Source organism: Dryas octopetala, chromosome 2 (genome assembly GCF_963921425.1).
Source record: "Dryas octopetala chromosome 2, drDryOcto1.1, whole genome shotgun sequence".
Classification (NCBI taxonomy): Eukaryota; Viridiplantae; Streptophyta; class Magnoliopsida; order Rosales; family Rosaceae; genus Dryas; species Dryas octopetala.
In genome coordinates, this window is record NC_141367.1 from 17,253,488 (window position 1) to 17,269,721 (window position 16,234).

The 16,234-nt window shown below is 34.7% G+C and overlaps 2 protein-coding genes across 3 annotated transcripts; one reads left to right on the forward strand and one right to left on the reverse strand.

Moving 5' to 3' along the window:
- Window positions 1-2,819: 2,819 nt before the first annotated feature.
- Window positions 2,820-6,832, forward strand: LOC147293575 (uncharacterized). The gene is made up of 2 exons (XM_086234077.1): window positions 2,820-5,925; window positions 6,296-6,832. The coding sequence occupies exons 1-2, from the start codon at window positions 2,892-2,894 to the stop codon at window positions 6,652-6,654; spliced, it is 3,393 nt and encodes a 1,130-aa protein (XP_086090203.1). The 5' UTR covers window positions 2,820-2,891; the 3' UTR covers window positions 6,655-6,832.
- A 2,310-nt stretch (window positions 6,833-9,142) lies between these two features.
- Window positions 9,143-12,977, reverse strand: LOC147293576 (mediator of RNA polymerase II transcription subunit 15a-like). 2 transcript variants are annotated; one of them, XR_015120381.1, is made up of 7 exons: window positions 12,379-12,975; window positions 12,020-12,156; window positions 11,781-11,892; window positions 11,449-11,608; window positions 10,751-10,831; window positions 9,838-10,018; window positions 9,143-9,449 (listed from the first exon to the last, which is right to left on the reverse strand). XR_015120381.1 is itself a non-coding variant. In XM_086232256.1 (7 exons), exons 2-6 carry the CDS (start codon window positions 12,127-12,129, stop codon window positions 10,502-10,504), a joined length of 507 nt encoding a protein of 168 aa, XP_086088382.1. In that variant the 5' UTR covers window positions 12,130-12,140; window positions 12,379-12,977; the 3' UTR covers window positions 9,143-10,397; window positions 10,487-10,501. The 2 variants fall into 2 exon arrangements, 1 of the variants encoding a protein (XP_086088382.1); XM_086232256.1 differs by adding an exon at window positions 10,487-10,545 and having other exon boundaries at window positions 9,143-10,397; window positions 12,020-12,140; window positions 12,379-12,977.
- Window positions 12,978-16,234: the final 3,257 nt, after the last annotated feature.

Genomic DNA, 16,234 nt, shown 5'->3' on the forward strand with positions numbered 1-16,234 from the left:
ATTGTGGACTCAAACGCGACTAGTTCGCTAATTACTACGATGCTTCGTTGGCTCCGTTTGACGGCTGTAGTGTCTGCTCAATGCCGACATTACGAGATCATGCTCTTATTCTGTTGTAAGCGTTTAGCTTTTTTGCCCTATTATTGTAGGGCTTCTTGCGATAACCTTGTATTCTTTCTGCCTTTTTGATTATTTTAATGCAATGTTATTGTTTTCTCAAAAAAAAAAAAAAAAAAGTTTATCCTTCAATTTTGTAAACCATTGACTTTATGTTTAATTGTTGTTTATATTTTGAGCACATATATGTTAGTGATACCATTACTTGATGTGGATTAGTAACATATGTGACGGTGTAATTACCAACTTTTGAACCCTGCAATGTACTGATGTAGCCTACTGCAGCCTGCAATGAAGAAATGAACAAAGTCAGTTTAGACAGCCCTAAATTTCGAAGATTGATGCTTTTCTCAAATTAAAAAAATCAAAAATCAAAAATCAAAACCCCCTAAATTTCAAGACTGAGATGAGTAATTACCCAAATCGATCAATGGTGCATCAATTAGGGAATTAGAAATGAAGAGATAAGAGACTGAGCTAGCCAGATAGGGAATTAGGGATTAGAGTCTGAAGATCAAATTACGGATTTTAGATGGATTTAGGGATTTGACTGTTTAGGGCTTTGGGGTGTTGATCGAAGGGCGGAGGTATATGGGGAGGTCTCGGGTGGTGGTGGTGGTCGGCGGTGGAGATCGCAGGTGGTGGTGAGTTAGGTCTGAGAGTGAGATCCAAGAGAATGTGGAATGTTGTTTCACATTGGAAAGTTAGGCCTCGTTTGGAGGACGAGACTGGACATGACTAAGCAATTAAAAAGGACAGTAGTCTCTTGTCCTATGTTTGGTGGGCTTATTAAGAATTTGGGACATGACTCACACTCGGGACTATAGTCCCAAAGAACTAAGGATTTTTGTCCTCTGCTCAAAGGTACGTAGTCCACCATGGGACTAGCCTGTGCTGACTTGTCCATAGGACATAGTCCTATCCCTTGCAGTCCTGTCTTGCATTCCAAACAAGGCTTTGTAGTCTTGTATAAGTGCTCATAATTAAGGGTCTTTGGCCTCTCATCCTATAGCCAATTAGTTTTGGGTTGGATGCTCCAATTTTCTTCATGGTATTGGACCAGGTTCACCCACGTGTTAGGCCGAGGTGGCCACACGTGCTCCACATCCTTCAATATGAATAGCCACGTGTTTGATTTAAGTGACGCCACAAATTCTGGGGTGTGTAAGTGAATGTGGAGTGTTGTCTCACATTAAAAAGTTATATTTTTGTATAAGTGCTTATAAGGATCTTGATCCATGATAGTCAACATTATTTTCACCTATAGGCAAAACACAAAACTCTAATATCCAAGTGGAATCATGCAGTACCAGATACGAGATAGAGCTAGCTTCCGAAGAATGTACAAGGCTTTTTTTGAATAAGCCAATTCATTTGGGACCCTGCGGATCCACTCTTTTTCCTATTCAAAGATCAGCCTTTTATCTTTATGTTTTCACACCGAGAATTCTTTGCAGATGAAGAGATGTCAAAGGGGCTTCTTACTTCCTAAACAGATCTTCCTACATCCATATATAAACGCTGGTTTATCAAGAATACGCAACAAAAGTATTTCGAATTATTGATTCATCGCCAGAGATGGCTTTGAACCAATTGTTCATTATCTAATGGATTTTTCCATTCTAAGACTTAAAGACTTGTAGACGTTGTTGCACATCTCACCGTACCACAAATCCCTTTTAGAAATGCAGAAAATTCAACTAATTTGAGCAGCAGGAAAATGAAATAGTGAATAGTCATATGGAATTTTTGTTATTTGTTAAAGGTGGGTACACAAATAACAAAAATTCTGTATAGTTATTCATTCTTTAATTCTTTAAAAACTATCTAGTTTTTTTTTTTTTTTTTTTTGTTTGTCTTTTCCAATTTGAAACCATTGAATATGTAACAATGAATGTTTGACTAACAGACTGGCTAACGTAGGCGTACCATTGCAACTTAAACAGAACTGTAGAAATGACATTGTAACTTTTTGAAGGCAAGGTATAAATCAAAATTTAGTATAAACTTGAGGTTGTAATGTGAAATTAATCCTTTCTATTTTGAACAAAGTTATGATGGCGAATATGGACTTACCCCTTCGATAATTTGATTACAATACAATTGGCTTGAATTTTCTGGCCATTATAATTATTTGATGGTACATCTTAGGAGAATTTATTTTAGTGGGAAGCAGAGGAAAGAATGTAATTATTAGTCACTAGATCAACTTTATATCCCCAAGGAAAATTTCAACACTTTAATTATCTGATTAATTTTTCATCATTTGTTGTCGGTGTGAGATTAGCATGGTGGATTCGATCATCTAAGACTAGGACTAGATTGCCCCAGTTTCGGTGGTATTTCCATTCAGCTTTTTCCACAAATTAGAACAGAAAGAGTTTGGAAATATTTGGGCAGTGGAGCCTCTCATATTGGACGGAATATAAATTGACGAAGACTTGTAAAGCAAAAGTCAGGGCGTGTTTAATTTCACTGCTGAAAGAAGGGCCTCTCATATTGGCAAAGCAATTTACAAAGACTTGAAAATTACAAATTAAGTAGTGACAGAGAAGTAGTACACTGACACCGGTGGAGTGTGGACTGGTTCATGTTCTCCAACAAATTCTAGACCACTCATGTCCCATCACAATTTTGCAGATATTTTACACCTCCTCATCCATAAATAAACATACTCACCAAGTCACCATTGTCCTCTCAGTGACTCAGTCCCATCTTGAAAAAATTAAACCCCAAACACCTTATAGGCATTTTCTCTCTCTCTTTTAATTACCATGTTCAAGTTCATCACGCAAAACCTACAAATTCTCTTTCATTTTGGAGTTGTGTTACTGCACTACTCATGCATCCTTCACTTTCATTTGGGCATACCATCAGTAGCAGCAGCCACTTCCAAGTCCAACTTCAGTGATCAATCTGCTCTCCTTGCCTTCAAATCTAAACTCACTTTTGACCCCACCAACACTGTCTTGGGTGGTAATTGGACCACCACAACAAGTTTCTGTAATTGGGTTGGTGTCTCTTGCAGTAAACGCAGGCAAAGAGTCACTGCCTTGGAGCTCCCTTTTATGGGTCTCCAAGGCACCATTTCCCCTCATGTTGGCAACCTCTCCTTCCTAGTCTCACTCGATCTCGGAAATAACAGCTTCATTGGGTTCATCCCACATGAAATCAGTCGTTTGCATCGCTTGAGGACACTTATACTTGAAGCTAACCAGTTGAAAGGAAACATCCCTCCAGCTCTCCATCAATGCCAAAAGCTTAAAGCCATGTCCCTTGCAATAAACAGCTTAAGTGGTGTTATTCCTAAAGAGTTGGGTTTCTTACCCAGTCTTGAGGAATTATTTCTTGGTGGAAACAAATTTGTGCCTGGCAAAATTCCATCGTCTTTGGGTAACATTTCAACATTACAAATATTGGCTCTGGAGGAATGTGGCCTCACAGGTTCCTTCCCTTCTGCTCTCCTTAACCTCTCTTCTCTAGTTCTGCTTTCTATATATGGAAATTATAACATTTCGGGAATTCTTCCTCAAGATCTTTGCTATTATTGGCCTAATATTGAATTTATTTCTTTCTCTACCAACAAAATTGCTGGCCAGCTCTCTTCTAGAATCGACCAATGCAAAGAGATTAGGGTCCTAGATCTATCAGGTAATAGGATTGTGGGAAGTATTCCAAAAGAGATTGGGAGTTTACAAAATCTTGAAAAGCTACAGCTTGGTGATAATAGCCTCACTGGCACTATACCTGTCACTATAGGTAACTTATCCAACTTGAAGGTTTTTGATGTTACAGAAAATAACATTACGGGTAGTATTCCGACCCATATTTTTGGGCATCTTTCGAATCTACAGTATTTGTCTTTAGCTCATAATAACTTAACAGGTGCAATTCCTCAAGAAATTTTCAACATCTCCACCCTACAAACACTCACACTATTATATAATTCCCTTTCTGGAACTTTTCCATCATTATCTACTGGACTTTTGCTTCCTAACATTGAATTGCTACTTCTTTCTCACAATGAAATTACTGGAAATATACCATCCTACTTTTCAAATTTTACCAAGCTTCGAAAGCTTGATGTTAGCTATAACTTGCTCTATGGACCAATACCCATGAATCTTGGTAGTATAAAACACCTTCAAGACCTTAATTTGGGAGGAAATATGCTGACAGGAGAACCTGGAATTCCTCAACTCAAATTCCTTTCTTCTTTATTCAATAGCAGTTCACTGGAAAATTTATTTTTATTTCAAAATCCTCTAAATGGCATAATACCCGATTCCTTTGGAAATACTTCTTCTTCCCTTCAGATATTTTTGGCAGAAAGTTCCCAAATCAAGGGCAATATACCCAAGGCAATTGGTTCCTTGAAAAATTTGACCTTTCTTCGTTTGGCTAACAATCATATGAGTGGAAAAATACCATCAGCAGTTGGAGGATTGAAGAGGTTGCAAAGATTGTATCTTGAAAATAACAACATTGGAGGATTCATTCCGTATGAGCTTTGTCTTCTGAGGAACTTAGGAGAACTATCTCTAGCAAATAACAGAATCTCTGGATTGATCCCAAATTGCATTGGAAACCTAACAAGCCTTCAAATTGTTCTCCTAAATTCCAACAGATTGACATCGTTGATACCAATGAATTTATTGAACCTTGAAAATCTCTTGTTCTTGAATTTGTCGTCCAATTCTTTCAGTGGAGACTTAACTTCAATAATGAGAAAGTCCAATGTCGTTCAAATGATGGATTTATCTTGGAACCAAATTAGTGGAAACATTCCAAGCATCATTGGAGCTTTTCAAAGCCTACACTCTCTAAATTTGTCAAACAACTTGCTTATGGGATCTGTTCCACAAACTCTTGGTGATCTGAAAGGGTTGGAATTTTTGGACCTGTCATATAATAATTTGTCTGGCGCAATACCAAAGTCTCTTGACAGACTCAAATTTCTCAAGTATTTGAATTTATCTTTCAATCAGCTATCTGGAGAGATTCCTTCTGGTGGACCATTTGTAAACTTGACTGCCCAATCATTTTTGGAGAATAGAGCACTTTGTGGGAGACCAAATTTCGGAGTCCCACCTTGCACAACTCCTAGCAAAAGGTCAAAGCGTTTGCTCAAATATATTCTTCCAGTCGTTGCATCGACAATGATCCTAATAGCTCTCATCTATATGTACTTGAAAAAGTATCAAAAGGGAAATGCAGGCATTCCAAGTTTAGTTGACTGGGTAACAAAAATTGATCATAGGATTATTTCATATCAAGAACTTCGTCGTGCTACAAATGACTTCTGTGAAAGCAACTTACTCGGAGTAGGAGGTTTTGGCTCTGTGTACAAGGGGATACTATCTGAAGGAACAACTGTTGCTGTCAAAGTTCTAAATTTGCAAATGGAAGGTGCCTTCAAAAGTTTTGATGCAGAATGTAAGGTGTGGCGGACAATCCGGCATAGAAATCTTGTGAAGGTCATAACTGCATGCTCAAGCCCTGAGGTAAGAGCATTGGTGCTGCAATACATGTCTAATGGTAGCCTTGAGAAGTGGTTATACTCTCACAACTACTGTCTAAATCTTCTTCAAAGAGTGAGCATGATGGTTGATATTGCATCCGCTTTAGAATATCTTCACCATGGCCAATCAGAAATGGTAGTGCACTGTGATTTGAAGCCTAGCAATATCCTTTTCGATGAAGACATGGTTGCACATGTGGGAGACTTTGGTCTTGCCAAAATTTTGGCAAAAAATAAGGATGCAACACAAACCAGAACTATTGGTACACTTGGCTACGTTGCGCCTGGTAAGTACAGTAATTTACAATATATAGTTTTTTATTGCTAAAACAAACTGATTGTGGTTAATTAGTTGAAAATAATAAGCACAAAAGTTTAATTACTTCTGTCTTGGTCTGAATTATATGGGATGGGTCTTTATTTTTAAATTTATGGGATGTGCTTTAATCAGATGCATTATTAGTTTTGGGGGATATGTAGTTAAGTTAAAAATGATGTTTATGATAAAAGTTAGTTAAAAATGATTCTTCAGAATCTAATCCATCTTAACATGAGTATATGTATATAGAATGTATATTATCATAAGCATGCATATCATTATTTCCACTGGAATTTGAAGGTTTATTAATTTGTTTGACAATTGATGTGTGTCCACAGAATATGGTTCTGCAGGAAAAGTGTCCACAAAAGGTGATGTTTATAGTTATGGAATTATGTTGCTGGAAATAATTGCGAGAAAAAAACCTACAGATGAAATGTTTTCTGGAGAGCTGAGTTTGAGGCAATGGATGAAAGCATCGCTCCCTTACAATGTTCTAGAGGTAGTAGATGTTGGCTTATTGAGTGTAGAAGAGGGAAGAGATGTAAATGCTAAAAGAAATATCATTTTGTCCATCCTGGAAATAGGCTTCAAGTGTTCTGAAGAAGTACCAGAGGAAAGAATGGACATTGGAGAGGTAGTGCCCAAACTCAAGAAAATAAAGTTAACACTTGAAAATAGAAACAGGGGTGTTTAATTAATATCCATGTAACTATTTCATTTGTTGTCCAAGTGTGCACAACTTTGTTGTTCATCTTCTGGTTTATCTTGGATCATTCAGCAACAGTAGTATTGTAATTAGTAATAAGCTTGAAATCACTTCAACTTTTTATTTTAATATTATTAATAATAACAGTACTCTATGGATGATAGACTCTGCCATAGTCAGTGCAAAAGAAGCCAAGTTTGCATAGACTCTGCACGTCTTTGGTGGCCTAATTTGTCTCCTCTTTAACCCCCTCCCAGTAGCAATAATATGTTTTTGTTGCCGTGTTTCTCCTGTGCATCACCGATATGACCAAGCACGCAATCTGATTGACACGTGAGTATAAATAACAGACTCCTTAATTCTCATGTAGCTTGGCTCATAAAATATCACCCCAATGTAATAACAATTTTTATTGATCACTTAGCTAGGCTCAACACGAAAAATTATTATATGTAACCGTAATATCACGTGGTATAATAATATAGTGTTATCAATTCACTCAAATTATAATATGTGGATGATTTTAAGAGTTTTTTCTTAGATTTTAGAGTTTTAAAAATTAATTATTATATACGTGTTATAATTTGAGTGAATTAGTAACATTACGTCAGTATGCCACGTGATATTACGTACGGTCACACACAATAATCTCTCGCTCAACACACCACAAACGATATTGTACGTTTCAACCCAAATTCAAATTCGAAGATTACACAATTTTAATTCTGCCAGTCATTCAAGCTTACCATCCCTCATGAATTCGTGAGTCATTTTGTGTTTAGCATAGCTCAACTGATGATACTTGCTTGAAAATAATAAGACCTATCAACAAAAAAATATTAGAACCAATAGCAAATGTGATTTCATAATAATTTTGTAAATGAGATGTAATCTCGATCATGCTGCTTTTTTCTTTTGGGTATGATGGTGACCGAAGCCCAAAAATCAGATTTTGCATTTTCATTTGATCATATTAGAGAGAGAGAGAGAGTTGTGTGTGTGAGATTCGAAGTAGGCCACCCGGCCCAGCCCGTAGTTCTCTCCATCTTTTTCTTTTCTTTTTTTAAACGAAAAGGCGCTAAAGACTAAAAAGTCCAGCAATTAATTGGAAAAGAAAGAGAGAAAGTCCAGCATTTTAGTCCGTTCATCACATTTTCATGTGACCAATTCCGTTAATTTTTGGATAAAAGTTAACGTTTGTACTGCTTTGATACAACTTGGAAAGTTCGTGGACTAAATTGACACTTTTTATAGTCAGTGGACCAAATTGAAATTCACTGTAAAGTTCGTAGACTATTTTTGTATTTAACCCTTCGATCAAATATATCAGGTGAAGATACCTGTTTCGTTTGGCTGCCTAGAAAACGATGGAAAATAAGACAAAATAGAGCGTTTCTCGGCAACCAAACAAACAGAGGAGGTTTTATAAATTAAAACTTAGAATTTGTTCTTGAATTCACCTGCAACAATCTCAAACAAGGCCACTTCTTTCAGATAATTAGTCCTTTATTTTCAATCTGTTTATTATTATTGCTTAATTTGTGTTGTTGCCAACGTTTTCAATTTCAGTTATTTGGATTAATTACTCACTGAACGTGTTGTTTTATGTTCCAGAAAATTTGAGGCTGACCAGATTGTATGTACACCGAATCCTTTAACAATCTGGCTGATGAGCTTGAACGCCGTACCTCATGCCAGAGCTTGAAAGAAGAGCTCAAGAGAATGAAGGATGAATGCCTCAATAAAGAAGAAGAGCATAGGAAGGCTATGGAATTGCTGAAGCATATACTACTACAAAAAAGCTCATACATATCAGTAATTTACCGATATGTAAGGCCCCTAAAATTCGATATAGGAAAGCGTGATATCTATTCTCATTGGTTTACATATCAGTTTTGAACTGATATCTATATCATTTTTTACATCAGTTTCTTTTTTAAATGCGATATATATTTCCTTCCAGGATGGTTAAAAACACAATAAATGATATATTTATAATATATTATATCAGTATTATATTTATAACTGATATCTTATAAATGAATAATATGAGTTTTAATCGTATAACTGGTATAATTATTTCCATAGACATCTGTATTGTGTATAAGAACAAATATCTTAGATTAGACTTATATGTTCATGAATTACGGAACTGGTATAAATAGTCTCGTAGATATCGTTATTGGTTCTAAGAAATGATATCGTATATCTGAATTATATGTTTTAAGAGTATGAAACTGGTATAAATATACTTATAGACATCAGTTTGAGTAATGGAATTGATTTTGAAGGCATGATTGATATCACTTACATTGAAAGAATGATCTCGAATATTTTGAAATTATTGTTATGTAAACCCTGTTTAGATATCAATTTTTTTCCTGAAAACTGAGATAATTGCTCAATACCATTACACTTGTATTGCATATTTTTTTAGTGGCCAACCCATTGAGATAAATGCTCAACATCCATTACATAGTAAAGATCCTCAATTCACATAAATTTCAATATCTCCAAGTACCCAAAATATGTCTACATATCACAAAAATTAGGGGGAGACCTCATCTCTAACCCCATCCTTAAATCTAAGCTAGGCCTATATAGTCATCAACATGTACAAATATAAGGCATGGCAGTGCACACTTGTTCTAATTTGTATCATAGCAGTTCATGAAGGAAAATAATTTTACAAACTAATTGAATCAAAATTAACCCATGAAATCTGCACCTCATTGACTTCAATTTCCTCCCATGTGTACTGCTTTCCTTATAAATTCGATCACCTAACAATTGGAAAAATCAAACAAAATTACAAAATCACAGTACTAAAAAGAAGCAAATTGAGTTTTCATACCAAATTACATTACTAAAATATTCAAGATTTCATAGCAAATGGTCTATATTGTTATCTAAATTCATTGTAACTTGTAAGAATAAAAATATATGAAAATTTTCAAACATATAGTGATTTGCAAGTGCAATATACTACAAAAGGCATGTCAATAGAGATAGGTAGTGTACATGAGAAAGGAAAAAATGCAAGAAACACAAGCAAAAGAATAACATTCCCCAAAAAACTAGGCCATGGATTTGACATCAACTTCAAAACTCATTTAAAATTTAGAATGAGATAAATTCACTCAAAAGAAGCATCAATTAGTTGTATTGTACCTCAATGGAAGGCACGCTGACTGAGATGTAAAGGTCCCTGTCATTGTTCACAGCTTCCATCATGTTAATTCAGTGAGAGCTCTCTACATTATGAGCAGGATACTGGCCAGTGGCTATGCAGATTGCAGCAACAATATTGCTGGCGTGGGCATTGAACCCCCCAAGAGCACCAGCCATAGCTCTGTAGATTGTATAATCCATATCAGGCCTTATAATTAGCTATCACATAGAATATATTTTATGTTGCATTCAATTGATTATCATGAACACAACATATCTAAAAGGATAAAAAATTTATGTCAATTTCCTGGGTTTTCTCACTAGCTATACAACTTTAGCTTCTGAAAACTGTTACAATAGTAGTAATTAGCATTACCTGAAAAGATATTGACCAATGTTTTGCCATAAAAATTAAAGGAACCAACAATGCATAAAGTTTCCCATAAAAGTTGGGGTACTCTAAAGTCTAAACCATATTTTTTATGAGGATGATGAAGAGGCTGCTAAGAGCCATGATATTGATAACACCACCAATGTTGTATGATTTAGTTAAGTAGTCACTGCATGTTGTCAAGCAATGAATTAGACTCAAAGTTACAAAGAAAAGATATGAAAAATAAAATAAAACCACTTTAGTATGTAACTTTACCATAACAAGACAAGATTAGATAGATAAGGAATGACTGCATGATGGAGAGAGGCAAGAACCTGAGTGGCAAAAGTCAGCAAGGTCAGAGAATTATAGAACATAAAGATATAAAACTATCTATGATCAATATAAGGTGAAAGGACAGCAGAGACAAACACTAAAGAAACATTATATCTAGGTTAAGCATAAAAGAACATGAAGTAAATGAACCTAAAAATAAAAAATAATATAAATTCCATTAAACTACTTTATATTGGATTGCACCTTGATTTATCTTTTGGGTTGAATATGCAGATCTTTGAATCCACAAAAAATCAATAATTTTGGTCTGAAAGAGAAGGAAAGCTGTAATACCAAAGAAAAGGCAGTTATTAGAATTGTGCATCAACAAAACCCAATACAGCAAATCCAAAAATTAAACAATCTGATTGGAGCATGAGATAGACCAATCATGCATTCTTATCCTTTCCCATTATTAAATCTAAGAAGTAAGATTTAAACAGTTAGACAATTTTATAAAGTACAACACCAGTACATAAACAATAAAATAAAAAATACTATAGCAAGTTATGGTCAGCCAAAGATTTCCAAGTACATAAACAAGTGTGAAGACAAAAACACAAAAATGCCCTTTATGTTCCTCATATTCTTAATAATCTGATCCCTTGCCTGAAAAAATAAATTAAAAAAAATATAGTAAACCAACTTCAATCTCGAACTTTCATTGTACCAACCAATACAGGTATCAACATTGAATCATTTCAGATAAGAGATGTGAGAATAAGGAAACCATAGAACATTTCAGGCATTAAGAAGAAACCTAATATAAAATATAAATGCAACCTTTTCTCCATTTCAAAAGGAATATATGCATGCAGGGAGAAGGAAGGGGTAGTTGTAAGTGTAAATGAAATTTGTATAGATGCATGAAACAGGAGCACAATGTTCAGATATGTTATTACCTGGATCAGGGGGCTTGCTGCTATTACCAGCGGAGTTGGATGGTAAAGTGGCCATTGTAGAATTGGATGGTAAATTCACCATTGTAGAATTGGCTATTGTGTATTGAGACTTAGTCTCCATGGTGAGCATCTTCAGAGAAATTTTCCGTAGATAATCTGACTGGAAACAGAGATCAACACAAAACTTAGAACACATTGCTAGCCACAATACAAAGAAAGTTGAAACACAGACAATATTTGTGTAAGTAATTACATATGTAACATAAAGGTACATATCTAAGTAGGCTTACATGTACCATGAAAAATTACGACCCCAAGAGTTATGGAGGTACTTGGCTTGTGGCAGCAGTATAAATCTTTTCCTCAAACCTTACAGCAATTTTCTTGAGTTCCTGTAATCCCTCTTGACCAGAGAAGGGAAGATGCCTCTTCAATGTGTCCATTCTGTACAAGCAATATATTTAACAAGTTATTGACCATCAAGGCATGGAGGTCGGTTCTTCACACTAAAAGTAAATTCAGGATGAATAAATCAATCCACGAAATTGTTTGTTTTTTAAGATTCACTTACATCTTATTGACAATTCTTTGCCGTGAATCTGACTGCAATTGACTCCTCCAATCGCCTTCCATAGAGGGGGGTTCGCCAACTTGAGGAGGCCTCCAATTATTGGTATCCATATATATAGAATCTAACCAACCAAAAAACTGTCAAAACAAAACAACACAAATTGAATAGCAAGTTTAATGAAAACTTACAAAGACTTCAAACAGACCCGAGTTCAAACAAACTACAAAACACCCAAATTCCAGAAACACCCAAAAAACAAAACACCCATGTTCAAACAACTTGCAGATATTAGAACCCTAAATCCGAAATCTAAACTTAAAATTAAAAAGAAAAAATAACAAAACAATCTCATCAAATACCTGAAATTGTGAAGGCTGGATGGTGGTATCAGGAAGGCTTCTCTGGGTCGATCTGGATCTCGCGACTTCGTCCAGATCGAGCTCTCTCTCTCTCTCTCTTCGCAACTTCTCAGACTTCTCTTTGTCTCTCTGTCGTGTTCACTCTCTGCAAGCCTTAGCGAGTGCTCAACCCATCGATCTCGATCTAGAAGCCTTCGCTCTCAACATCTTAAGGCTGGGTGGATTGGAAGCCCAGCTACCTAGCTTAATCTTCGAGCTCAATCCATATATCTTTGTCGGAGATCAATGAAGAAGATGATAAGTTAGGGTGTGGGTGTTGGTGTGGGTTTGGTCTGGGTGTGGTTTAGTTTGGATGTGAGTGTGGGTGTGTGTAAACACGGGTTGTCAAAAAATTTTTAAGTGGTGAACAGTGCCGCATTTTTCCCATTCTTAAATTTTCGCATCATTTATTTGTATAGATATCACTTTAAAGCAGGATTAATAAATTTGTCCAACATAATATATCACATTCAAAATCCTAATGATATGTAAAATAGTTTATATATCAGTTTTTGAAAAAAAAAACTTTTAAATGATATTAAAAATCATATTATATCGAATACCTTTAAAACTGATATTAATATAGTAATATGTATGAGCTTTTTTGTAGTAATATATATATATATATATATATGCATGACTATGCATCCAAGGTCATGACTTAGAGACTCAAATTAGGAGAGTTATCTTGTTATGTACATTGTATTCATAAATAAGAGTATCATGTTATATTGTCGAATTGTCATTATTGTCGATTAGAGGTGATTCATGCCTGAGTATTAGGTTTTTGTCTAACAAAGTAACATATGCCACTCTCTGATTATTCTATATACAAACTGAAGCTGTTTGGTTTATACCAGAGTGTTTATGCTTGAAAAGGCAACAAATGAAGCAACCATTAATCTAAAGAAACCATTATCCATGTAAAATATTAGATAAATCAGAAATCGTTTAACCATTTGATTAAAGGGCCATCATTTCAAATGTTTATGAAATCACTATGTTTGTATATTTATTTAACCACAATTAGATGTCTTAATGATTTCCGATTTACTTAATTTTTTGCAAAGATGATTCTTATATAGAGACTTAATTAGAAATTAGACGGTTTTGATTATCAAATTACAATGCGGAGTTTGTCTCACAAGTTGCATATATCTCATCATGTTTAAGATGAAGTATTTTCAATGGAAGGGGCCTATATATATATATATATATAGGCCCCTTCCATTGAAAATACTTCATCTTAAACATGATGAGATATATATATATATATATTTCCTCATAAAAACTTGAAAAAAACCTTATGTCATTTTTTTTTTTCCCAAAATAAAGCCTTTATTTTTTTTAAATAAAGTTATTTGATCATTGCTTTGTCAAAGAAATATGTCATTGTTTTTTTATTTTTTGAGAGTATAGGGTACGGGTTAACCTCATATTCCTAGGGTATAGAATGAGGTTTGTGAAAGCTGCATGTTAGGTTTTATCTCGGAGCCTAAAATTTCGAAGTTAAAACCTAATATAAAGCCGACAAACCAGAGCTTGACGAAAAAGTAAAAATGCACTGCCAAACACTCGAAAATAGCCTCCGACAACTCGACGCTCAGTATATGTGAAAACAATAAAAAATAATTGACCAATATTATGTAACATGGAATGATTACAATATTATTGGACTTTAGTTAGAATTTTAAAAGCCATAAGGTTTTAGTCAGTAAATTATAAAATTAAAGAATCTAAATGAAAGTCTTTCTAAAAACTTTAAAATAGAACTACATGTATATAGTTCCAGGAAAAAGATGTAAAATCCAGAACAGAAAAATTTGGGAAATATATTGGCCGGCCATATCAGTCCGAGTAAGACAGTAAGTAAAACCATTCACAAAGACTTGGTAATTGCTAAAAAGAAAAAAAAAAAAAAAAAAAGACTTATGCAAGTGATAAAGACTTGTCTGAGGGGCCTGGATTGTTTGAGCTTCAATTGGACCAGCCTCGGTGGCATTTCTATTCAGCTTCTTCTAAGACTACATTTTAAATTGATTCAACCCAGCATATCAAAGACTACTCTTGAGTTTTAACTGCAACAGTTTCGGTGCCATTCAGCTTTGTTCCAGGAAAAGAAGTAGAATCCAGAACATATTCATTTTGGGAATATGTACACATTGGTCCAAGAAAGAGACGGTAAGTAAATCCATTTACAAAGACTTGCAAAGAAAAAGACAAAAAGGAAAGACTGGTAAAGATATTGAAAGACTTGTACAGCAAAAGTCATGCCGTGTTTAAGCGTTTACTGCTGAAAGGCGTACTCATGCTAAGATATTTAAAGGTATACCCCTGATGATAATTGATGCTACAAAATCACACTCATCATCTGACCAGCAAAACCAAACTTGATCCTAGCCTTTACTGAACAACATGTAAAACCCTCAATTTCTCTTTCTTTTTGGGCTTGTGTTACTTCAATTTCATTTGACCATATCTTCAGCAGCAGTAGCAACCACTACCAAGTCTAACTTCACTGATCAATCTGCTCTCCTTGCCTTCAAATCTAAACTCACTTTGGACTCCACCAACACTTTCTTGGATGGTAACTGGACCACCACAACAAGCTTTTGTAATTGAATTGGGGTCACTTGTAGTAAACGTAGGCAAAGAGTTACTTCCTTAAGGCTCCCCTTGATGGGTCTCAAGGGCACCATTTCCCCTCATGTTGGCAACCTCTCCTTGTTGGAATTATGATATTTTAAGTAATGAATATTGAAATTAATTATGGAAATTTTTATTTGCTTAAATATCATAATTCTATCTGAATGGAAAATGTAAGTGGAAAGGAATTAAATATTGGGCTTTATATAGTAATAGGTCCAACATTGATTTGTAGAATCATCCTCCAGAAAGTCACTGGTATACGTTCAATTAAAACTGAAGGTTTCAGAAAGAAACACTGATTGAATTAAAACAGTCATGGCCATGAACAGATGTGCATGTTGCCTATTCAATGGAATGTGTCTCTTGGCCATTTAATTCAATCAAAACCTTTCCAAAAGGCACTTTGCATCTATAAATATAGTAGTCTTGAAATCTTTTAGATATAGGAAAAATTACTAAGAAAAACTTGCATTCATTCAAGCACAGTCTTCCATTACCAAAGAAAGAGTTATTTGCATATTTGGGTTTGCAGAACCTTGTAGTTTGAAGTGCTACTACTGCAAGGAGGAAGTCGTTGTATCCTGGGAGGCGAGCGCCGATTGACCATAGCACGGTAGGGCGGGTGTAAATCGTCTTAAGGTCATAGTGTTGAACACTAGACTCGACTTCAAAGGTTTTTCTTAACTTCCTTTACTGTCTAATTCTCTGTCTTTTTTTTTAAATCTCTTTGTTTGAATATAGCAATTTATACCTATAGTTTTCCAACAATCTTAAGACAATTTAAGTTGTGTAATTTGCTATATTGTTTCTACTTTTAATTTTTTAATTTTTTTTTTATCTATTCATTCAATAACTGCTTTGACTTTGTCAATTTTGGTGGCTTTGATTTTTGTTCAACAAAGATCTGCTTTGTTTAGTAGTCTACGTTTTGATAGATATATATTTATATATATACTTACTGTTTATTGTTCCTATTTATATCATTTTTTTATTTACATCTCTAGTGAGTTTGTTCTTAGATCTTTATTAGTTTTTTGATCTTGCCATATTTATGTCTTTTGTGCTTTACCTTTTCTACTGTTGCTTTGACATTAAAGAATTCCTTTTGTCTATTTTTTTATTACTTTCCATACATTTTATCTATTTTTTTTTTCTTTTGGTTCTGGTT

What these genes read in the sequence shown, in the direction of transcription:
- LOC147293575 (XM_086234077.1), top strand. Translation starts at nt 2,892, where the DNA reads ATGTTCAAGTTCATCACGCAAAACCTACAAATTCTCTTTCATTTTGGA. An exon ending in ACTTGGCTACGTTGCGCCTG is followed by an intron (nt 5,926 to 6,295) that starts GTAAGTACAGTA and finishes GTGTGTCCACAG; the next exon opens with AATATGGTTCTGCAGGAAAA.
- LOC147293576 (XM_086232256.1), bottom strand. Translation starts at nt 12,129, where the DNA reads ATGGATACCAATAATTGGAGGCCTCCTCAAGTTGGCGAACCCCCCTCT. An exon ending in ATACTGCTGCCACAAGCCAA is followed by an intron (nt 11,609 to 11,780) that starts GTACCTCCATAA and finishes CTCTGTTTCCAG; the next exon opens with TCAGATTATCTACGGAAAAT. An exon ending in AACCCAAAAGATAAATCAAG is followed by an intron (nt 10,546 to 10,750) that starts GTGCAATCCAAT and finishes TTTGCCACTCAG; the next exon opens with GTTCTTGCCTCTCTCCATCA.